The sequence below is a fragment of the Sapajus apella genome, unplaced genomic scaffold (genome assembly GCF_009761245.1).
Source record: "Sapajus apella isolate SASKATOON/1434 unplaced genomic scaffold, GSC_monkey_1.0 scaffold99, whole genome shotgun sequence".
Classification (NCBI taxonomy): domain Eukaryota; kingdom Metazoa; phylum Chordata; class Mammalia; order Primates; family Cebidae; genus Sapajus; species Sapajus apella.
Genome location: NW_022437039.1, coordinates 531,292 through 554,771, shown reverse-complemented (window position 1 = coordinate 554,771; position 23,480 = coordinate 531,292). Strand labels below are relative to the sequence as shown.

The following is a 23,480-nucleotide window of genomic DNA, read 5'->3' as shown; positions in this document are numbered from 1 at the left end:
TTTAAATCTGCACTCGAAACCAGCTACATAATTTGTGGGATCAGTGCAAAATAAAATGCACTCAGAAATTATTATGAGTTTCAAGATGGTGACAACAGAGCCTGAAAGCAAGCAACGGCTCCTCTAGGGGCAGAGTGTTATGCAATCGCATGGGCCTCAAGTCAGCCTTGTCTGTACTTTTAACTGACGAAATCTGATGGAACATGGCACCAAATATTTGACAGCCCTGGAGTCCACGAAGGTACACTACCAGCAAAACCAACGAACTACATGAGCAGTCCTCAGACTGACCAAGGAGAAGCAAAATGTACTGATATGTTTTTCACAATGATATTAACAACATGGCTTGTCACCAAGTACAAAATAACACACCAGAACAGAGGACAGGCTAAGCTCACCTCAAATCTTTCTTGCTCCATCCTATGGTGGTCTTCAAGCTGTTGTTCCAGGTAAGTCAGATTTTGAAATTTCTCCAGATAAATGTCATACTGCTTTTGTAATTCTTCCTCAACCTTCTCATACTCATCCATAAAGCATGGCCTAAAACAAACAAATGAAATAAAAAGGCAAAGGTGAATTCATATGCAGTAGTTTGAAATGGGTATTCACAGTTCCAAACTCCATGGTGGCTTTCTTTGGAAACACTTAATTAGAGAAGGTCCTTCATTCTTTTAACTACTTAAAAATATTTTCCTTTCTTGTTTCTCCCCACAAAATGAAGATACTTCTTTTTCATCATAAGATGTGCTCTTTGTAAAAACCTGAAATAATCCTGAAAGTATGAAGAATGATGTAAAAATTACCGATAATCCCATCACCAGGTATAAGCGCTTGATATCTGACACATATCCTTCCAGACTATAGGTAGGAATGCATTTTAAACAAAAATTAAATATACCAAGAAGTTTTATAATCTTTTTTTTAAAATTTCAATATAGCATAATGTCAATATAGTTAAAAATAATCAGGCTGCGCACAGCGGCTCACATCTCTAACCCTAGCACTTTGGGAGGCTGAGGTAGGAGGAGGCTTGAGCCCTGGTATTCGAGGCTGCAGTGAGTGAAGATCCTCTGACCTAGCACCCCAGCCCTCCAGCCTGCATGACACAGCCAGACCCCATCTCTGAAGACAAAAAAATCACATTCCAGACACATCTCTCAAAATCAACAAATTAAATACATATAATTATCTTATTTGGGTATAATGTTCTACTGTAGGCAGGACACAGTGGATCATGCCTGTAATCCCAGCACTTTGGGAGGCGTAGGCGGGCGGATCACCTGAGGTCAGGAGTTTGAGACCAGCCTGGCCAACATGGTGAAACCTCGTCTCTACTAAAAACACAAAAATTAGCTGGGTGTGGTGGCACATGCCTGTAATCCCTGCTACTTGGAACGCTGAGGCAGGAGAATCGCTTGAATCCGGGAGGCAGAGGCTGCAGTGAGCTGAGACTGCGCCACTGCACTCCAGCCTGGGTGACAGAGCGAGACTCCATCTCAAAAATAATAATAATAATAATAATAATGTTCTGTCAGGACATTACAAATTTTAAGCAGTCCTCTAAAAAGAGGACCATAGGCTATTATAAATTAAAGCTGTTGTTTTGTTTTTTTGAGACAGGGTCTCATTTTGTCACCCAGGCTAGAGTGCAGTGATGCGATTATGGCTCACTGCAGCATCAAATGCCTGGGATCAAGAGATCCTCCTGCCTCAGGCCCCCAAGTAGCTGGGACTACAGACATGTGCCATCATGGCCTGGCTATTTTCTATATTTTTTGTAGACGTGAGGTTTAGCCATGTTGCCCAGGCTGGTCTTGAACCCGAGTTCAAGTGATCTGCCCACCTTAGCCTCTCAAAGTGCTGGGATTACAGAGTGAACCACTGTGCCCAGCCTAAAGAGGTTTTTAAACAATAAAAAATTTTTTTAAAAAGGCCAGGTACAGTGGTTCACGCCTGTAATCTCAACATTTTGGGAGATGGAGATGGGTGGATCACAAGGTCAGGAGTTCAAGATCAGCCTGACCAAGATGGTGAAACCCCATCTCTACTAAAAATACAAAACATTAGCCAGGTGTGGTGGTGGGCACCTGTAATCCCAGCTACCTGGGAGGCTTAGGCAGAGAACTGCTTGAATTTGGCAGGGGGAGGTTACAGTCAGTCAAGATTGTGCCACTGTACTCCAGCCTGGACAACAGAGCAGGACTCCATCTCAAAAAAAAAAAAAAAAAAAAAAAGGCCAGGCACTGTAATCCCAGCATTTTGGGAGGCTGAGGCAAGCAGACCGCCTGTGGTCAGAAATTCGAGACCAGCCAGGCAAACATGGTGAAACCACATCTCTACTAAAAATACAAAAATTAGCTGAGCATGGTGGTGCCATGCCTGTAATCTCAGCTACTCAGGAGGCTGAGGCAAGAGAATTGCTTGAACCAGGGAGGCGGAGGTTGCAGTGAGCTGAGACCATGCCACTGCACTCCAGCTAGAGCAACAAGAACGAAACTCTGTCTCAGAAAAAAAAAAAAAAAACATAAAAATCGATTTCAACTGGTTTGGTGAACTTTTTTTTTTCTTATTATTGACCTTAAAGGGAAAACTCTACTCTTTTAAAAATATAAGCAGATAAACTAAGAAATAATTATAATCTTTTGAACTAGAGCAAAACAAAGAGACTTTTCTGTTAAAAGGATTTGTAGCTTAACAAAAATGAATTGATGCTTTAAAGGTGGAATGTGTCAACCAGATAAATCTATATGGTGGCACTGACTTTTTTTTTTTTTCTCTTCCATAAGGCTCCAGAGGTAAAGCACTGGTTTCGGGAGGGGAAGGAAGGGCCTGGGCCTTGCACTGGGCAGGGAGGAGCGTGGCCGCTCCCTGTGGTTGCTGTCGCTGCTTCCAGGTGCTGGCTCCCCACAGATCTCAGGATAGTGGCCAGGGTGGAGCCAGCCACCAACATCCAAATAGGCAAAACACATTCAAGCAGAGGAGGCAGCTGGGAAGAGGAAGGAGCCATGAGAGAAAGAAAAATGAAGGGAGAATGAAAAGGGAGAAAGAGCAGCAGCATGGGGGAGGAAAAGACAAAGACACAGCAAGGGAAAGAGGCACAGAACGAGGAAGAGAAGAGAGAGAGAACCCCAGAAACGCGAGGAACACATGGAAGAGGTACCACTATTCTCCATCAGTATTCCCGGGAAATTTATTTCCAATGAGGTAAAGTAGGAAGAAAGATGAATTACTGACTGATGAAGAATGACCAAGGTTTAAATAAAGTCTCAAATCTATGCCAAAAAAAGGGCAGGAGTATGTTTCTGTTTCTACCTAATTTATGGCAAGCTCTTAGGAGACCAAGTCTGGATTTCCCCGTTTGGATTCACTTACTCTGCCTTGAGTTCCAAGAAGCTGTAAAAGCTTAAAGGGCAGTGCAAGCATTAAGTGGCTTTCCAGACATATTGCAAGCAGTAAAGAGAATGAGTTTAGCCATCTGCTTGTTAGGACAGGCAACACATGTACATTTTGAGGTGAATATACCCTTACGTAAGGCTTTTTTCATCAGTTGAGAAGTTAAGATCACATTGTATTCTCTTAGTTTTTGTTCTAACTTTTATTTTTCTTTTAGAGTCAGGGGCTCATTCTGTTGCTCAGGCTGGAGTGCACTGATACAATCATAACTCACTGCACCCTCAACTTCCTGGGCTCAAGCAATCCTCCTGCCTCAGCCTCCCAAGTAGCTGAGACTACAGGTGTGTATCACCATACCTAGCCAATTTTTTAAAATTTTTAGAGATGGGGTTTCATTATGCTACCCAGGCTGGTCTCAAACTCCTGGGGTCAAAAGAACCTCCCACCCCATTCTCACAAGTAGCTGAGATTTCAAACATGAGCCACCATGCCCAGTTTGTTTTAACTTTCCAGGACATCTTTCTATTCATTCTCCAAGTGTTCATATCTACCTGACACTCTGCAGAGTCTCTAGTCGCTTCCGATTCCTTTCCAGTTCTAATTTTCTCTTTTCAATTTTGGCTTCTAAATTAGCTTCATCAGAGGCCACATTATTGAGCAGGTCTTTGGTCTTCTGAACCTGTGTCTATATTTAACAGGAAATAATGAGATGATGTGGCAATAAAAACAGCCATCCTACCTCTTAGAAGAATTTTGGAACTCTTCAGGCATAGCAACATTACGCTAAACAAACACAAAAGCAAACAAATAAAGCAGACACTTCCCCAAGCAATGACTCACTTAACCCACTAGTTACAGGGAGAATGTCACGCAGGTCCAGAAAAAGTTATCTTTTCTTCCCCATCCCCATGAAAAGATGATGTTTCTGCCAAGGGAAAGAAGTGAAGATGGAAAGAAGAGCATCCTGGTCAAGGGAGGACTGCAGTCTTTCGTCTGGCTCGCTTGGCTAGAACAAGGTACACATTACTCTGGACAGTCAGTCTGCCTTATCACTCAGGCCATGCCCCTAGTTGTAAACACCCGAGTTACACAATACAAGCACAACAAGTACTGCTCTACAAGGAAGGGAGAGAAAGCAACAGCTGGTCTCAGCCCTAACCCACCACCTGCTGGCATTGAGAGAAGGTCCCTCTTCCCTCTCCCTGGCAACAGAAACTTGACTACAGACTGAAAAAAAAGGAGAAAGCACTCTGAAGTCAGTACAACTGGCCACACTGGTGTGCACCAACTCTGGAAGGGGCGCAGGGCAACAGTCGGACAGAGGCCCTTAGGCAACAGAGGCTGAGTAAAGAAGGGAAAGGGGACACGAGACCACTGACAGTGACACAAGTCTCCCTATCCTCTTCTAAGAGAAGGTTCATCTGAAGCAAGCAGAGTCATAGGTAGCACACTGTCTTCACATGCGTCTTGTCTGATGGCCAGCCAGGTCGCATGCCTTGGTTCAGAGCTCCGATCTCTTCATGAGAAATCTGGACTGCCATCTAGCTGAGCATGCAACTGCCTCACCGGGTTCTGGCTTTCCAGCCCTGCATTAAGCTCCTAATGGCCAAGATGGGGCACTTTGCCTATGGGTAGCATCCCATAAAGAGGTTACTCACTGTTTTCCTGCAGGTCTCTGAAAAGCTATGGGCTCCACAGAGAAATGGCCTAAGAAGCTCAGGCACTCTCCACGATTCTCAGAGATGGCGTGTTTTGGAAGCAGCCACTGTTATCGACGACGCATTTATGGTCTGATTTTTTTTGGTCTAAGTACACTAACCATTTCTAAGATACTTTCATTAAAATAATCATATCCTTATTCATTTGCTGCAAGTGCCTTAAAGCCCCCAGGAGAAATGTGAGTTCACCCTCATAGAAAGAGAGGTGGATCTCCTTTCTGAACAACTTGAGTTAATTGCAACTATTTCCCTGAACCAAAGTCAGATTAAAACCTAATGAATTTATCTGACCTTAAACATACCTGTTTCTCAAACAAGAAACATCCACAGTCCAAAACAGTTGTGTAAACAAACAATTTTCTCTGGTTTCAGAAATAAATGACCTATACTTCCTAACCCTTTTTAAGTACCCATGTTTTTGTTTCTGTTTTGTTTTTAGAATGATCAAACATCATAGATATTTTCCAATAATGCAAGGTGTCTTAAGAGATGTCTGTAAGAAATGAACCCTGCCCTCTCTTGGGTGTTCCACTTTTAACATATTAGTGCTAAGGGTCGATTGATGCCGGGTTCACCTGATTCAGTTAGAACACTGGCAAGCATAAGAATATAATTTAAAAAAAATTTTATTTTTATTTTTATTTTTTTTGAGACGGAGTTTCACTCATGTTACCCAGGCAGGAGTGCAATGGCGCGATCTTGGCTCACCGCAACCTCCGCCTCCTGGGTTCAGGCAATTCTTCTGCCTCAGCCTCCTGAGTAGCTGGGATTACAGGCACGCACCACCATGCCCGGCTAATTTTTTGTATTTTTAGTAGAGACGGGGTTTCACCATGTTGACCAGGATGGTCTCGATTTCTTGACCTCGTGATCCACCCGCCTCGGCCTCCCACAGTGCTGGGATTACAGGCTTGAGCCACCGCGCCCGGCCTTAATTTTTAAATTTAGAAACAATCTAAAATTTACAGAAAAGCTGTTGTAAAATACAAAGCGCTTTTCCCAACCTAGGTGACAGGAAGTTGCTGACCAGATGTTCCAACACCCTGAATACTTTACTGTATATTTCCTACATATAAGGACTTTCTCCTACATCCTCACAATACAATCAAAACAGGAAGCCAGCACTGACACACTACCACCATCTAACCCCAGCCCCATTCCACTGTCCCCACTTGTCCCTGGTAAGGTCCCAACAGCAGACAGGAGCCACCTATGTGTCCAGTCATCAATCTCCATAGCGTCCCTCAGTCTGAAATGCCCCTCAGCTTTCTCTGACTTTCAGGACCTTTTCCCTTTGGGAGCATACACGCTGGTTAATCTGTAGAATGCCGCTCAATCCGGCTTTGACTCATTAGAGTCAGGTATGCATCGTTGGCAGGAATACTCACAAGTGACCACATCGTAACAGGCATGCATAATTTTGATTCGTTCTGTAATGATGTTCACTTTGATCACTTGATTAAGGGGGTAACTGGCAGGCTTCTCCCTGAGACTCAGCTCTTTTTCCCTCTGTAATTAGTAAGTATTCTGTGAGCCAGGCATGGTGGCTCACAACTGTAATCCCAGCACTTTGGGAGGCCAAGGCAGGCAGATCACCTGAAGTCAGGAGTTTGAGACCAGCCTGGCCAAACATGGTGAAACCCCATCTCTACTAAAAAAAACAAAAATTACAGGGATGCATGCCTGTAATCCCAGCTACTTGGGAGGTTGAGGCACGAGAATTGCTTGCACCTAAGAGACAGAGATTGCAGTGAATGAGATGGTGCCACTGCGCTCCAGCCTGGGCGACAGAGTGAGACATCATCTCAAAAATAAACAAATAAATAAATTTTTAAAAGTACAATAATTAGCCAGTTATGGTGGTGTGCACCAATAATCCCAGCTACTCAGGAGGCTGAGGCATGAGAATCACTTGAACCCGGGAGGTAGAGGTCGCAGTGAGCTGAGGTTGTGCCACTGTATTCCAACCTGGGCAACAGAGTGAGACTCTGTCTCAAAACAAAAGGAAAAAAAAAAACTACTTTGTGGAAAGCTATTTTGAAACTGCATGAAATGACCTGCTCCTCCTCAGCTTTCAAAATTCATGTATTTTTTCATGCCAGTAAGAACTCATGGTTTCCTATTTCATTCTATTATACCATAAAATTAATTACTCTAACTTATTTAATTTGATGCTTTAAAAGCCTATGATTTTTAGAATTTTGTACAACTCATAGCAAATTCTTGTTTTTTTTTTTTTTTTTTTTTTTTGGAGACGGAGTTTCACTCTTGTTACCCAGGCTGGAGTGCAATGGCGCGATCTCGGCTCACCGCAGCCTCCGCCTCCTGGGTTCAGGCAATTCTCCTGCCTCAACCTCCTGAGAAGCTGGGATTACAGGCACGCGCCACCATGCCCAGCTAATGTTTTGTATTTTTAGTAGAGACGGGGTTTCACCATGTTGACCAGGATGGTCTCGATCTCTTGACCTCGTGATCCACCCGCCTCGGCCTCCCAACAAATTCTTGTTTTATGCCTACTCCAAATTTACATAGGGGCCCCCATCGTCTGTGTCCACTGAGTAAAATAAATCACCAATGATGACTGAAGCTCTATTGTGGATCAGAGATGAGGCTTGATATGCCCTGTGGTGATTAATGTTTATAAGGATCCCATACAGTTGGCACTGCAGTTCTTACCATTTTACAGATGAGGAAAGTGAGGCACAGAGAGATTAAGTAAATTGCCTAAGATCACACAGTGGAATTCAAACCCAAGCAATCTGAGTCCAGAGTCATTCTCACGATTTGCCTTCCAACTGATTGCTTCTAGATGAGACAGTAACTGATGTGGGTGAGCAGTAAACAATGGTGATCCATCTACTTATTACAGTGCTGTTTAGAATTTAGAAAACCGTGAAATCATTTAAATACTAATCAGTGAGGGATTGGGTAAACAAAATAAAACGCAGGATTATTTATTAAAATTATTGAAGAATTAAAAATTATCAAATTACTGAAACTGACAAATTTTTAATAACATGAGAAGCCGTTCTTATTTATAATGGGGGGAAGAAAAACGAGAGTAATTTCACCTAGGTAGGCTCGAATGTCCTCTAAATTTTTCATTTCCCTACTAACACATCCCTTGTCACTAAGCCTAGCTTGTTCTGTCTTGTACGAGCAAGAAATGAGTATTTTTGAGTCCCAGGCATAAAAAACATTATATAAAGGCAAAGTCATCTTACCAAAATCTCTTTTATTGCAATTTTCATCACTTTTTCAGTCTCATTTATTTCCAAAGGTCTGGCAATGGCTTCTGTTCTCATTTCCTAGGGGAAACAGTAAAATCATTTACATATATTTTCAGAAAAGGAGTTCTCAAAACCAATATTCCTAGATCTCGATGTGCCTTATGGACTGATTACCCAAAGTTTCATTACAATGTGGATCTCTGATGCAAAAACACTTCCACCATCACCTCCTATAATGTCTTCCATTATCTGAGTGCCCATCCAGCCTCTCTCCAGAGCTCAAGGTGCTACTCTTCAGCCAGAGGCCCCATGTGCCCCCAACTCTATGAGCAAAACTGAACTTAGCATCCATTATCTTTTCTCTGAAATGTACTGCTGCTGCTTTTTTTTTTTTTTTTTTAATAGATTTAGGGTCTCAGTGTTGCCCAGGCTGGTCTCAAACTCCTGGGCTCAAGTGATCCACCTTCCTTGGCCTCCCAAACTGCTAGGATCACAGGCATGAGCCACTGTGCCTGGCCCCAAATTTGCTTCTTGACCTGATTCTGTCCAGGTGACTCCCAAACTAAGCACAGTTCAGCTTGCTGTCAGGATCCCCTGCCAGCCTCTATAATCTTTCTTAGGATGAAGTCCCTCTCAGTTGCCTATCACTAACAAACACAACTGGAAAGAACAATTACCATGGCCCTGCCCCTACCGTGAACCATTAACCAATCAAAGGAGACGTGTGACTATCATATCAGTGCTGAAAACTTCTGAGACATGGGATTTTAATGTGGATATATTTATGAGGTTTTCTATAGACAATGTCTGTGTGACCCCAACTCTAACCCACAATGTAATGATGTTAGGAGGTGAGTTGAAATTCTAACCCACAATGCAATGATGTTAGGAGGTGAGTCCTTTAGTGCATGATTAGCTCACAAGGGTGGCACACTCAGGAGCGGGATTAGTGACCTCATTAGAGAAACCCTGGGGAGATCCTTCACTCCTGCTGCCATGTGAGGACTCAGCAACAAGGCACCAACTGTGGGGAACGAGCCCTTCTCAGACACCAAATCTGCTAGTGCTTTCATCTAGAACTTCCCAATCTCCAGAACTGTGAGAAACAAATGTCTGTTATTTACAAGTCACTCAGCTTATTGCGTTTTGTTACGGCAGCCTGAATAGAGTAAGACAAGGTTCCTGGAGCACCGCGTCAACACTGGTCTTGTGCTCCCTTTCTTCTATGGTGCATGTTTGCACACTGGTGGGAACACGTGAGAGCAGGGTGAGGACTTAGTCAAGGAGGCAGAGCTCATGCCTTGCCTGTGGCTGGTGCTGCTTCTCAGTAAATGTTTACCGAGTGAAAGACTGGCTAGGGGCTCTTCCTTGGATCATGACTACACACAGAATTTGAAAAGTACTATATTCAGGGTCTCACGATTTCTTTGGGAACAGTTCGGCCACTGGTTACTTCATCATTCTTTACAGGACGGTGTTGAAAGAGTCCCCCTGGGATGGAAGTGAAGTCTCACAGTAATGCCACAGCTCCAGCGGCAATGAGCAAGTAGCCAGCTCCTGTCTCTGAGTCTCTTAAGGACACGTACAGACAAACATACACCACTGCACTACAAACAGAACACAGGGAAAGCCTGGAGTTGCCTTACTCGTCATCTGATTTAGCGAGCAGATGTCAGTGGCAGTTTCGTTCTGCCAATCACACTATACTGGGTGGCAACTGCCAAGTCAATATACGATAAGCAGGGATAGTGACCTGGCACCCAAGTCCCTCTTCCCCAGACTTCCACTTCCGGTTTGCTCCCAGGGTATGCCAGAACACAGACAAGGCAGTGAGAGAGAGAAGCCATGGCTGGCATTCCTGATAGGAAGTGAATGAAAGAAATTCACTTAATCTTAAAGCATTAGACTGAGCATGTAAGCTTCAAATGCCATAAATCTTTATAGGTAAGGATTAAACACTACTCCACTCTAGGCCTGGAGCAGTGACTCATGCCTGTAATCCCAGCACCATGGGAGGCTGAGGCAGGCGGATCACTTGAGATCACAAGTTTGAGACCAGCCCGGCCAACATGATGAAACCCTACCTCCATTAAAAATTCAAAAATTAGCCAGGCGTGGCGACACGCACCTGTAATCCCAGCTACTCAGGAGGCTGAGGCAGAAGAATCAGCCAAACCTGGGAGGCAGAGGTTCCAGTGAGCCGAGATCGAGCCACTACACTCCAGCCTGGGCAACAGAGCGAGACACTGTCTCAAAAAAAAAAAAAAACCTAAAAAAAATAAAAAATAAACACTACTCCACTCTTAAATAGCTGCTTAAATGTAGGTGATGGCACGTACTTCTTGGCTGACATTGGCTGGAATAAGGATTGCAAATCAAACCAGTCTCCATTGCAACATCAACTTCAGCTGACTGGAATTGACGCCAAGATCACCGGTCTCAAATTCTGCTGTTAGAATCATGGGGGGAAATCTGAAAATTCCCCATGCCCAGGTCACATTCCATAAGGAGGATCTCAGAGTGAAAGCCAGGCTTCAGGAGTCTTTAGAGATTCCAGGGTATTTGCACTGCACAGCAAGGTCTGGGAACTGCAAGCTCCAAAGAGAATTTTTGAGAAGAATGCTGAGGCAGAGTACACCAAAAGAAAGCATCATAGTCAGTAAAGTGTGCCAGTGGCCACAAGGACAGCTTCATCGCATGCTATGTACCTGCCGTTCCTGAACAAGAAGTTAAAGGTAGACCAGTGCCCACCAGAAGCAGGAAGGGCAGCTAACATCCTGTATCACCTTTCCACATGTTAGCTCATTCAACCAGGTGTATTTCATTAAACGACAACTGAAAAGGGAGAAACAGAATTGACAAAGAAAACCCTGAAGAGAAAATCTGCATAGTTATGGAAGTACTGCAATGCTTACCCTCAACTCTACTTCCATGCCGAGCAAGTCATACAGGGATGCTCCTTTGGAGGTGATTTCAGAAGCAAGCTGCCTGGCTGCCTTCAAATCTGCAATCTGGAAGGAAAATATCAAAAACAGAAACCTCAGCAACAGATTTTTTTTTTGAGACAGAGTTTCACTCTTGTCACCAGGCGCCAGGCTGGAGTGCAGTGGCACGGTTTCGGCTCATTGCTACCTCAGCCTTCCGGGTTCAAGCAATTCTCCTGCCTCAGTCTCCCGAGTAGCTGGGACTACATGCGCATGCCACCACGCCCAGCTAATTTTTGTATTTTTAGTAGAGATGGGGTTTCACCATTTTCGCCAGGATGGTCTCGATCTCTTGACCTCGTGATCTGCCTGCCTCGGCCTCTCAAAGTGCTGAGATTACAGGTGTGAGCCACTGCGCTCGGCCAGCAACAGATTTTTTAAAATAAGAGACAGGATCTTGCTATGTTGCCCCAGCTGCTCTCTAACTTCTGGCCTCAAGTGACCCTCCCACCTCAGCTTCCCAAAGTGTTGGGATCATAGGCATAAGCCACCATGTTCAACCAGTTTTGTTTTTTTTTGTTTTTTTTGAGATGGATTCTTGTTCTGCCACCCAGTCTGGAGTGCAGAGGCGCAATCTCAGCTCATTGCAACTTCCGCCTCCCGAGTTCAAGCCATTCTCCTGCCTCAGCCTCCCAAGTAGCTAGGATTATAGGCGCCCGCCACCGTGCCCAGCTAATTTTTGTATTTTAGTAGGGATGGGGTTTCACCATTTTGGCCAGGCTGGTCTTGAACTCCTGACTTCGTGATCCATCTGCCTAAGCCTCCCAAAGTGCTGGGATTACAGACGTGAGCCACCACGCCCGGCCCAGACACAGATTTTTAGCAGACATTCAACCACCAGCCTGTTCATGTTAGCTTCTGCCTTTGGTCGGGACACGTGACCACCAACATGTACTTGCCCAGTGACATGCTCACAGGCTGCAGGACACATGGTCAGGAAATGATCACCTAAGTACTAACGAGACCAATTCCAGGACGCCTGGGTCTCCCCAAAAAACCTAATGTCAAATCAAACTGCAGCCCCCAACCAGGAGGCATAACTGGGAGAAAGCTGACAAGCTTCTTACCTGGACTGTGTGCCTGACAGCAGAGGAGTGACCACAGGAAGGGGCAGCCTGAGGGACACACATCCTCCTGCAGCAGCCTGATGGCCTGTGTTTTGTTCTCCCACATCCTCCTTCTTTGCCTCAGACTTTCCTCCACAGGCCTGGAGAGGCTCCAGTGGGGTAGCACCCACTAATGACTTACAATGGTTCTGGGCTCCACAGAGAGGGCAGCTGTTGCCAGGAAGGTGATGACAACCACGATGAGGATTTAGCACCGAGCCCTTCGCACAGGCTTCTTTCTTAGGATGCGCGTGTCACCCCTTCTTCCTGGAATATGCTAACTCTTCTAAGGAGCCTGAACATAAACGTCTCCCTGCTCTGCAACCTCTCCCTCTCTCGTGGACAACTCTAATCCCCACCTTCTGGCTCTCACTTTCAACCCACCAGCAACAACTCTCCCTCTTCACTTGCAGCTGATGGCTTGCTTCCCTCCTTGGTCCTCCAGGATCCAGCTTGCTCTGGCTCTACCTGCTTTTCTTCCCTTCCTGGCAGCACATCCCCAACCTTTGCAGGAGTCTGTCACGTTCCCCACTTCTCAACAGCGGAGTGAGTCGGAGTTCCATTCCTGGACCCCCTTTCTTTTCTGCTGGCTCTGCTTCTATCCTCAAGGCTTTAATACCATCTGTGTGCTGATGCCTCCCCACCTCCAGCCTGGGCTCTCCCTGAGCTCCAGTCTCACACTCCAGCTACCTGAGCACCATCTCCACCTGGACAGCCAACAGGCGTGGCAAATGGAGCACGTCCAGAACCTTCTCCGCTTCAGTACACAGCAACTTCGTCCTGTCAGAGGCTCACACCAAAAACTTCAGAGCAGTGATGTCTAATATAGTAACCTCTAGCCACTAGCCACGAGCCATTTTCACTTAAATTATTTTAACATTTTAAAAAATGCAGATCTCAACTCAGTTCCTTAGTTGTGCTCGCCACATGTGGCCAGTGGCTCTTGCAGAGTATAGCGCAGAGGCGGAACACATCCACCCGCTCAGCAAGCTCTGCCGTATGGCTGCCCCAAGACCTGGCCTGTAGCACCTGGCTTACTCTGAACCCATACATCATCCCGTGAGATCCACCACCAAAATATGCCCCAATCTCTAGACACTTCCGCTGAAGAGTGTCGTTCCTGGTTAAAAAATCCGTGGCTGGCCATGGTGGTGCACACCTATAATCCTAACACTTTGGGAGGCCAGGGCGGGTGGATCACTTGAGGTCAGGAGTTCAAAACCAGCTTGACCACCATGGTGAAACCCTGTCTCTACTAAAAAAAAAAATACAGCCGGGCGCTGTGGCTCACGCCTGTAATCCTAGCACTTTGGGAGGCCGGGGTGGGTGGATCACCTGAGTTCAGGATTTCAAGACCAGCCTGGCCATCATGGTGAAACCCCACCTTTATAAAAAAATAAAAATAAAAATAAAAACAACTAGCTGGACATAGTGGTGCACACCTGTAATCCCAGCTACTTGGGAGTCTGAGGCACAAGAATCACTTGAACCTGGGAGGCGGAGGCTGCAGTGAGCTGAGATTGTGTCACTACACTCCAGCTTGGGCGACAAGTGAGACTCCATCTCAAAAAAATAAAAAATAATAAAAATAAAAACCCACGTGTGAGGGCAGGTGTGGTGGCTCATGCCTATAATCCCAGCACCTGGGGAGGCTGAGGCAGGCAGATCCCCTGAGGTCAGGAGCTTGAGACTAGCTGACTAACATGGTGAAACCCTGTCTCTACCAAAAAAAGAAAAATACAAAAATTAGCTGGGCATGGTGGTATGTACTTGTAATCCTAGCTACTCAGGAGGCCGAGGCAGGAGACTGTCTTGAACCCAGGAGGCAGAGACTCAGGGAGCCAAGATCGTGCCATTGCATTACAGTCTGGGCAGTAAGAGTGAAACTCCATCTTAAAAAAAAAACCAAACCAGGACAAAAAAAACCCATGTGTGACTTTTCAAGCCCGACTATAGACAATGACAAAGCCTCACCTAGCAGGCCTCACCAGGGAAGCTTTCCTCCCTGCACCAGACTTGGTGCTCAGCCAGTGCACTGTGGTCTCAGGCACTCTGCATGCCCTTGCTCTTAGGTGCATTCCCAGGCCTGGGCCTTCATTCCTAGGTTCCTTCCCTAAGGCCTTGGGTACAGGTCCTCCTCAGGCACCTCTGCTGAGGCCTCCTCATGAGGGGCAGGAGGGAGGTCTTGGAAATGCCTTCCCCACTGACTCAGTACTTGGTCCTTTACCATTCCTAGTCTTTCCTCCCCGCCCCACAGAGTCCACAGAACTGCAGAAGCCGTCTGCTGGGGGCTGCCTCAACACTGAGACGATCCCATCTGCGTGGATTCACCTGGCCCTCGACCTATGTGCCGATCCACAGGGGAATACAGCATAGCAGGAGTCAGTGCCTGCTCTGGTTTAAGAGTCCTGCTTATATTAACGCATGGCAGTGAGAGAGTAATGGCTTAACCTTCATTTCTGGCTTGCTGCTGTGGTCACTCCCAGACACGACACAGCGCCCCTCCCACAAGCACTCTGTCCAAAGCCACAGTCACCCCACGCTCTCTGAACAGGCTCACTACTTCCACTCCTGCCTCCTGCTTCAGTCTGGTGGCAGCCAAGCAGCCAGAGCAACCCTTTGGATGGGAAATAAGCATGGAGGGCTCTGCTCAGATCCCAACAATTCCCACCTCAGAGGCAAAGGAAAAGGCTTTCCAGGGGCTTCCCAGGTGCCAGAGGGTCTGTCACTCCCACCCCTCATCACATGGCTTCTTTGCTTTTCCTCAGACAAAACACATGTTTTTTCCCCAGACAAGGTCTCGTTCTGTTGCCTAGGCTGGAGCCCAGCGGCATAAACATGGCTCAACTGCCTGGGCTCAAGCAATCCTCCACCTGAGCCTCTTGAGCAGCTGGGACCACAGGTGTGTACCACCCCGCCTGGCTAATTTTTTTCTATTTTTGGTAGAAATGGTGTCTCACAATGTTGCCCAGGTTGGTCTCAAACTCTTGGCCTCAAAGGATCCTCCCACCTCAGCCTCCCAAGGTGCTCAGCTTACAGGTGTGAGTCACCGCACCCGGCTCAAAACAAATTGTCACGCTGAGACACCCTGCGGCAACCTGCCACCTGTGCCACTCGCTCTTTCCCTCGCTCAGATCTCTGCTGGAAAGACCATCCAATCCATGAGGTCTTCCTGATCGCCCCATTTAAGATCACCACCAGCAGCGTCCATCTGACCTTCCACACCTTACATTATTGTTCACAGTCTGACTCCCCCAACTAAAGAGCAGAAGCACACGATTTCTGTCCTTTTTGTTCACATCTGTATCCCCAGCACTTGAATGCAACCTGACAAATACTAAGCTTTTAATAGTTCAATTAATGGACTGTGACTTTGCCTTTACCCAAATACTGATGAGCACAAAACTGACAAAATGCCCTCAGCCAAGGAGGAAGGAAAGCAGTAGACACCTTCCATTTCAGAGTTTGACAAATCAATGCTCCAAAGCTCACTACAAGGCTTCCATTGTCCTTACCTTTGAGCCGAGATCAAACTTGAATTTGCTAATATCTTCCTCTACTATCTGAGAGCCCTCCATCCCCTTGGACTTCATAGCATTATAAAGGACGGATGTGATCTTCAACAGTTCTTTCACTGCATACCCATCAGCTTGATAAAGCTTCTTAGTGTTGAGTTTTATATGTGCCTTGGTGGCCTATTTTTAGACAAAACAAAAAAAAAAGTTGAAGGCCCTTTCCATGTAATATCTAAACCAAATCCCATGTAGGTTAAGTTGAAAATGCCTCTACTGACAACTGGGATACAACCTAGTAAGAGTAAAGCATTCAAGTGACTCATATATTGTGAGTGGGTATATCAACTGGGACAATCTTGATGGAGAGCACTTTGGCAAAAGACAGCAAAATTACAAATGCACGTTAACTTTTCACCCAGCCATTCCAATTCTAAGACCTTATTCTAGCAATACACTCAAACACAAACAAAATGAGATGTACAGGTTATTTGTTACAGCATTGTTTCAAAGAGCAAAGCCTAACAACCTAAAAGCTTACATATATAAATTACATAAATTATGGCATATCCATGCAAGCAATACCACTCAGGTGTAAACAGAATGAGGAAATTCTATATGTATTTGGAAACTTCTCTAAAATATGCCATTAAGTAAAGCAAGATGCTAAACATCTTGTAGTGTACGGTAAGTACATCAAGCAGTATATAGTACACTACCATTTGTGTAAAACAAAGGAAAAATATCTATTTTTATTTGCACACACATAAACTCTGGAAGAGATTGAAATTAGTGGTTATGGTTAAGTGCAATGGCTCACGCCTGTAATCCCAGAACTTTGGGAGGCTGAGGTGGGCAGATCACAAGGTCAAGAGATCAAGACCACTCTGCCCAACAGGGTGAAACCCCACCTCTACTAAAAATACAAAAATTAGCTGGGCATGGTGGTGCACATCTGTAGTCCCAGCTACTAAGGAGGCTGAGGCAGGAGAATTTTTTGAATCTGCGAGGCAGAGGTTGCAGTGAGCCGAGATCACGCCACTGTACTCCAGCCTGGCAACAGAGCAAGACTCCATCTTAAAAAATTAAAAAATAAAAAACAAAAAAAATAAAATAGTGGTTATTTGGAATGGAACTTGGCCTAGGGCAGACAGGGTAGAAAGTCATTTTACTCTATTTTGTTTCATGTTTTTAATTTTTTTTTTTTTTTTTTTGAGATACGGTTTCACTTGGTCACCTGGGCTGGAGTGTAACCGTATGAATGACTGCAGCCTCAACCTCCCGGACTTAAGCAATTCTCCCACCTCAGCCTCCCAAGTAACTGAGACTATAGGCATATGTCACCAAGCCCATCTAATTTTTTTAAAATTTACTTTTTGTAGAAATAGGATCTCACTATATCACTGAGGCTGTTCTCAAACTCCTGGACTCAAGCTGTCCTTCTACCTTGGCCTCTCAAGGTGCTAGGAATACAGGAATGAACAACCATGCCCGGCCCACTTTAAATTTGTGAGCCATTAAATGTGTTACCTATTAAAAAATAAACAAAATTTTTAACAAATAATGAATTAAAAAATAAATAGAAGGAACTTCGCTGGTGAAACAGTTTCACAGAAACCCAGCAATGGAATGGTTTTAGAAAGCAAACTCAGGCCAGGCACATGGTGGCTCATGCCTATAATCCCAAAACTTTGGGAGGCTGAGGTGGGTGGATCACTTAAGGTTGGGAGTTTGAGTCCAGCATGGCCAACATGGTGAAACCCCATCTCTACTAAAAATACAAAAATTAGCCAATTGTGGCAGCATGCGCCTGTAATCCCAGCTACTAGGAAGGCTGACACAGGAGAAGTGCTTAAACCTGGGAGGTAGAGGTTGCAGTGAGCCAGGTTGTGCCATTATACTCCAGCCTGGGTGACCAAATGAGACTCCATCTCAAAAAAATAAAAATAAAAATAAACTCAATTACTCAATTTGAACGTAGCCCTAATAAAAAGTAATTCTTTCTAGTTTACTTAATTTTAAACTCCACAAAATAACTGTCCACTAACCATGAACTGGGCAATTGCTTTAATGAAGAAAACTCGGTCCTGTTCAGTGTCCACATCAGGCGGGATGTCAGTCTGGGGCTCATATCTATCAGAAAGGGAAGGTGAGAGAGCACAGGTTAGCCAAGGAGAAAGTCCACTAAAGAGAATGTGGGCAACTGAGAGGACAGTGGGTCTGTAACACAACACTCTCCAAGTCCCCAAATATGGTAGTAAGAGTAAGGCAAACTTCAAAAGCAAAATCAAATACCAAGGGAACAAATTCCCACCTAAGAACAGCTTTAACAGATTTCAAAAATCAAATGTGGGGCTGAGCTTATAAAATTAAATCTCTCAGATCTCAACAGGTCATGAAACTAATCAAAACTGCTACCCTGGCTGACAGCCCTTGACTCAGAGATCAATGCCAGGGCTGATTACTCAGCTCTGAGCAGTAGCAGAGTTGCTGAAGTTACTTTCTTCAAGGTATTGATACCAGGGGTCAGCAGACTACGGCCCCCAACCTGTACAGCCTGCAAGCTAAGAACAGTTTTTACATTTTAAGAAAAAGAGATGCAATAGAGATCTTACGCAGTCTCTGAGTTTTATGTTTGGCAAAAGGTAAAATATTTATTATCTGGTCCTTAACAGAAAAAGCTGCCAACTCTGAATCATATTCAATTTTTCACACAAAAAGAAATCTACATTATTTCTAATCCAATGTACTGATTATAGTGTGTAAAAGGGTCCCGTCACTCTGAAGTGAGGGGCTGAAGAGCAGCCTAGTCCAGCACCCAAATGAGGAATCATCACTCTCCTTTTACCACTTCCTGGTAATATTTCCATCTCCCACAGCATTCTTTAAACTCCAATGATTTTTTTTTTTTTTTTTTTTTGAGACACAGTCTCAATCTGCCCGGGCAAGCATGCAGTAGCATGATCAGTGGCACTGCGGTCTCAAACTCCTGGGATCAAGTGATCCTCCTGCCTCAGCCTCCTGAGTAGCTGGAACTATGAGTGTGTACCACCCATGCTTGACTAACTGTTCTTTGTGTGTGGAGACAGGGTCTTGCTATGTTGAACAGGCTGGCCTCAAACCCCTGGGATTACAAAGTGCTGGGATGATAGGAATGAGCCACTGTGCCCAGCCACAGCTGCTTGTTAACAGGATACAAGTGGGTCTGTCAAACTCAAACTTCCACAAACTCTTCCTTGTGCAGCATCACAACCGTGTCCTGTTTTCTAGATGGCTAATAAATAAAATCCGGTATTCACTCTTAGACGTCAATCAAGTACAGTTCTAACCTTTTCACAAGCCAGAGAAGCACTTCAGATACAAGTCCAAAATTGGGTGTTCGGAAATTTTCCATAGAGATATGTCGAGGGTATCCCAGCGCTCTCATCATCTCTGTGAAATCTGTCCAAGGTAAAATACAATTCAGTCAGTTCCTCGTCACACAGCAACTCCTTATTAAGACATTGTCTTTGCTTTTCCTTATTTCCAACCTGTTGACAGCTTTAGGGTCTATTTGCCAACTTTCTACAAAGGAAACCAAAAAGAAGACAAAATTTAAAATACCAAAAATGCTACCTCAAAAACATATATTTAAGTTCAATGGGAGAAGTAGATGGCTATACACAAAAATGGAATTGAGGGATTAGCTGTGAATCTCATTTCTTTTTACTGCTAAAAATAAGAAACACCTGTCTTTATAAAATGTTATGAAGAAAAAGTATTTTAAAATATCAACAGCGGTTCGACTCAAATTCAGCTAATTAAAAATTATTTTAAAATGTTAATAGTGGTTATTTCTATGGGGAATGGGCAGGATGACATTCATGTCTCTGAGTTGTCTTTGTTTCTAATTTTAGTGAGCATATAGGACCCAAGTAACACAAGTTTTAAAGATCAGTTGCTGGCCATGTACGGTAGCTCATGCCTGTAATCCCAGCACTTTGGGAGGCCAAGGTGTGTAGATCACAAGGTCAAGAGATCAAGACCAGCCTGACCAATATGATGAAACCCCGTCTCTACTAAAAATACAAAAATTAGCTGGGTGTGGTGGCGGGTGCCTGTAATCCCAGCTACTCAGGAAGCTGAGGCAGGAGAATCACTTGAACCCCGGAGGCAGAGGTTGCAGTGAGCTGAGATCACGCCACTGCACTCCACCCTGGGCAACAGATCAAGACGCTGACTCAAAAAATAAAAATAATAAGAAAAGATCAGTCATGTTGTATTTAAACATATCTTTTTTTTTTTTTTTTCTTTGAGACAGAGTTTTGCTCTTGTTGCCCTGGCTGGAGCGCAATGGTGCCATCTCAGCTCACCACAACCTCTGCCTCCTGGGTTGAAGCGATTCTCCTGCCTTGGCTCCCTGAGCAGCTGGGATTACAGGCATGTGCCACCATGCCTGGGTAATTTTGTATTTTTAGTAGGGACGGGGTTTCTCCATGTTGGCCAGTCTGGTCTCAACTCCTGACCTCAGGTGATTTGCCTGCCTCAGCCTCCCAAAGTGCACCCAAACGAGAAATCTTATAGTGGCTGAACTACAGAACCATATTTAGATTATAAAACAGATTAAGAAAAGGTAACGCGGTATGGCATGGTGGCTCACGCCTATAATTCCGCACTTTGGGAGACTGAGGCAGGTGGGTCACCTGAGGTCAGGAGTTTGAGACCACCCTGGCCAACATGGTGAAACCCTGTATCTACTAAAAATACAAAAGTCAGGTGAGTGTGGTGGCAGGTGCCTATAATTCTAGTTACTGGGGAGGCTGAGGCAGGAAAATTGCTTGCATCTGAGAGGCAGAGGTTGCAGTGAGCCAAGATCACACCATTGCACTACAGCCTGGGCAACAGAGCAAGACTCTGTCTCAAAAAAAAAAAAAAAAAAAAAAAGAAGGAAAGAAAAGAAGGCAGCAGACTTTCCTTCACACAGTCAGGCATTGCCTAAATACTTCTGACCACTATGTACTAGTCAAGTTCTCTTCATGTTGTGTTGTTATTGTCAAATGGAGACTAATTTGAGTAAGATCCTTACCATACATTGCACAACTTCACAGCATTCATTTAAGGTCAAAATATTCCGAAATTGCCTGGGTGTGGTGGCTCACGCCTGCAATCCCAGCACTTTGGGAGGCCAAGGCAGGCAGATCACAAGGTCAAGAGTTCGAGATCATCCTGGCCAACATGGTAAAAACCCATCTCTACTAAAAATACAAAAATTAGCTGGGCGTGGTGGCACACGCCTGTAGTCCCAGCTACTCAGGAGGTTGAGGCAGGAGAATCGCTTGAACCCAGAACACAGAGATTGTAGTGATCCGAGATCATACCACTGGACTCCAGCCTGGCAACAGAGTGAGACTTGTCTCAAAAAAAAGAAAAATCTGAAATCTCCCTGTATCGCTTCCCAACAGAACTCCATCGTACGTTCCCTGGCAGGGCGCTGGCCTCTCTGAAAAAACTAAGTGGGAGGAGACACTCACCCTGTATGGTGTGTGGCCACCAAAAACCTTCAAATCACAGAGGACAGGATTCACACTTCAGAGCTCAGTAGTTACGTGGATAAAAGGTAACTAGATATTTTCCCGGATATTTTTACATTGTAGAAAACAACAATTCATAACCAAAAGGAGTAGTCTCTCTTTTTTTTAATTTTAGAATTGCCAATCTTTTCTGTATCGTTCCAATTTTAGTATATGTGCTGCTGAAACCAGCACAGAGTAATCTTTAATGTTGAAATTTCAAGCACCAGTAATTTAGTGAGAAAATTGGCTCTTTAAGAGACTCCTCAGACCACACCAAACTGGCAATCATCTGCTATTCCATTTTTTTTTTTTTTTTTTTTTTTTTGAGACGGAGTTTTACTCCGTGGCCCAGGCTGGAATGTAGTGGTGCAATCTTGGCTCACAGCAATTTCTGCCCACCCCACCCCCCGGCCCTCCCCCATTTCAGGCAAATCTCCTTAGCTTCCCAAGTAGTTGGGACTACAGACATGCGTCACCACACCCAACTAATTTTTTGAATTTTAGGCAGACACAGGGTTTTACCATGTTGGCCAGGCTGGTCTCGAACTCCTGACCTTAAGTGATTTGCCTGCCTTGGTCTCCCAAAGTGCTGGGATTACAGGTGTGAGCCACTGTGCCCAGCCGTAGCCAGTACCCTTAGCCTCATTCTTACACTTCCCTATCCTCTTAGCAAAGGAATTCGAGCTCCCTTCTCCTCATCAGCCCTGCAGAAAGATGCAGAGTTCAGGATTTCTGGAGCTCAGGCAAACCGAATTCAAACTCCAGTATCACCTCCTACAGCCAGTGTCACCTGCCCAAGTTACTTGTCCTCTCTGTGCCCATTTCCTCATTCCCAAATACAGGGGGCAGATGATTAAAATGAAATAATGCACATAATACAGAGTGGTCCCTGGCAGATCGTTAAAACTCAAAACGCTAGGCTAACCCAACTCAAAAAACAGTCTCTAAAGTCTCCATGCATTTTCCAATCCGGTAGCGAAGACGCCTGCAGCTATACAAATAGAAATGAGTAACAATTAAAAATTCAGTTCTTCATCTAAACTGGCGACATTTCAAGCGTCCTGAGCCACACACGTACAGTGGCATAAAAACTTTCCCTCCTCGCTAGAAATGGCCTAAGAACGGCCTGGGGCGGTCTGCTGGGTGTAGCCGCGGATCAGGGGCGGTCCGGGAGGAGCAGAGGCCTGAAAGGGGGCTCCGGCAGTGTGAGCCTCAGGGGTCGCCCAGAAAGGGGACCCGGCGAGTAGGAACGCTAAATATCTGGAAGACCCTCAGGTAACAGGGGCGCAGAGCTTACTGCGGAGGTCGCGGAAAGACATGACGCTCAGGTCCCCAGGAGCCACGGGTCGCAGCTGCTCGGTCCTCGGCGCCTACAGGCCCAGCGCTCGCCTGTCTCTATGACAACCAATGGAGCCTTGGACGGCGCACGGTCAGGACCAAACTAAACGGGAAGCGAATACGCAGGCCGCTTGCGCAGACGCACAGGGAGAGCAGGCCGGCAGACGCGGCTCACGAGACACCGAGGGCAGTGGGCGTGGCGATGTCCGCGGCTTTTAGGCCTCTCTTTAAATACAGGCTTTGCAGACGTTTAGCGCTAGCTGACAGGCTCCGAGCACCTACTATGTGCTTGACACTGCGCTAGGCACTTTCCATATGCTTATTTCCCCCTCGTTTGTATAAAGAATGCACTATAGTTGGCCAGGTGCTGTGGCTCACCCCCGTAATCCCAGCAGTTCGGAAGGTCGAAGCGGGCGGATCACTTGAGGTCAGGAGTTCGAGAGTACCCTGGCCAACACGGCGAAACCCTGTCTCTACCAAAAAATACAAAAATTAGCCAAGCGTTGTGGCGCACACTTGTAATCTCAGCTACTCGGGAGGCTGAAGCAAGAAAATCACTTGAACCCGGCAGGCGGAGGTTGCAGTGAGCCGAGAACGCGCCACTGCCCTCCAGGACGACAGAGCAAGACTCCGTCTAAGAAAAAAAA

General features: G+C 45.3%; 1 protein-coding gene across 6 annotated transcripts in view; it reads right to left on the bottom strand.

Moving 5' to 3' along the window:
- The window catches only part of CLUAP1 (clusterin associated protein 1), a 36,256-nt gene extending 13,046 nt beyond the window's left edge, over window positions 1-23,210 (bottom strand). For 3 of the 6 annotated variants that reach the window (XM_032257943.1, XM_032257942.1, XM_032257944.1), the window contains exons 1-8: window positions 22,793-22,951; window positions 19,273-19,384; window positions 17,992-18,076; window positions 15,947-16,126; window positions 11,257-11,352; window positions 8,336-8,419; window positions 3,945-4,078; window positions 399-540 (exon numbers count right to left, since the gene is read on the bottom strand). In XM_032257943.1, coding sequence (XP_032113834.1) covers window positions 399-540; window positions 3,945-4,078; window positions 8,336-8,419; window positions 11,257-11,352; window positions 15,947-16,126; window positions 17,992-18,076; window positions 19,273-19,384; window positions 22,793-22,814 — 855 coding nt within the window. In that variant the 5' untranslated portion in view covers window positions 22,815-22,951. Of the gene's footprint in view, window positions 1-398; window positions 541-3,944; window positions 4,079-8,335; window positions 8,420-11,256; window positions 11,353-15,946; window positions 16,127-17,991; window positions 18,077-19,272; window positions 19,385-21,453; window positions 21,473-22,792 lie in introns of those variants that run through there. The other 3 variants (XM_032257940.1, XM_032257941.1, XM_032257945.1) reach the window with 3 other exon arrangements.
- Between the last annotated feature and the right edge of the window lie 270 nt (window positions 23,211-23,480).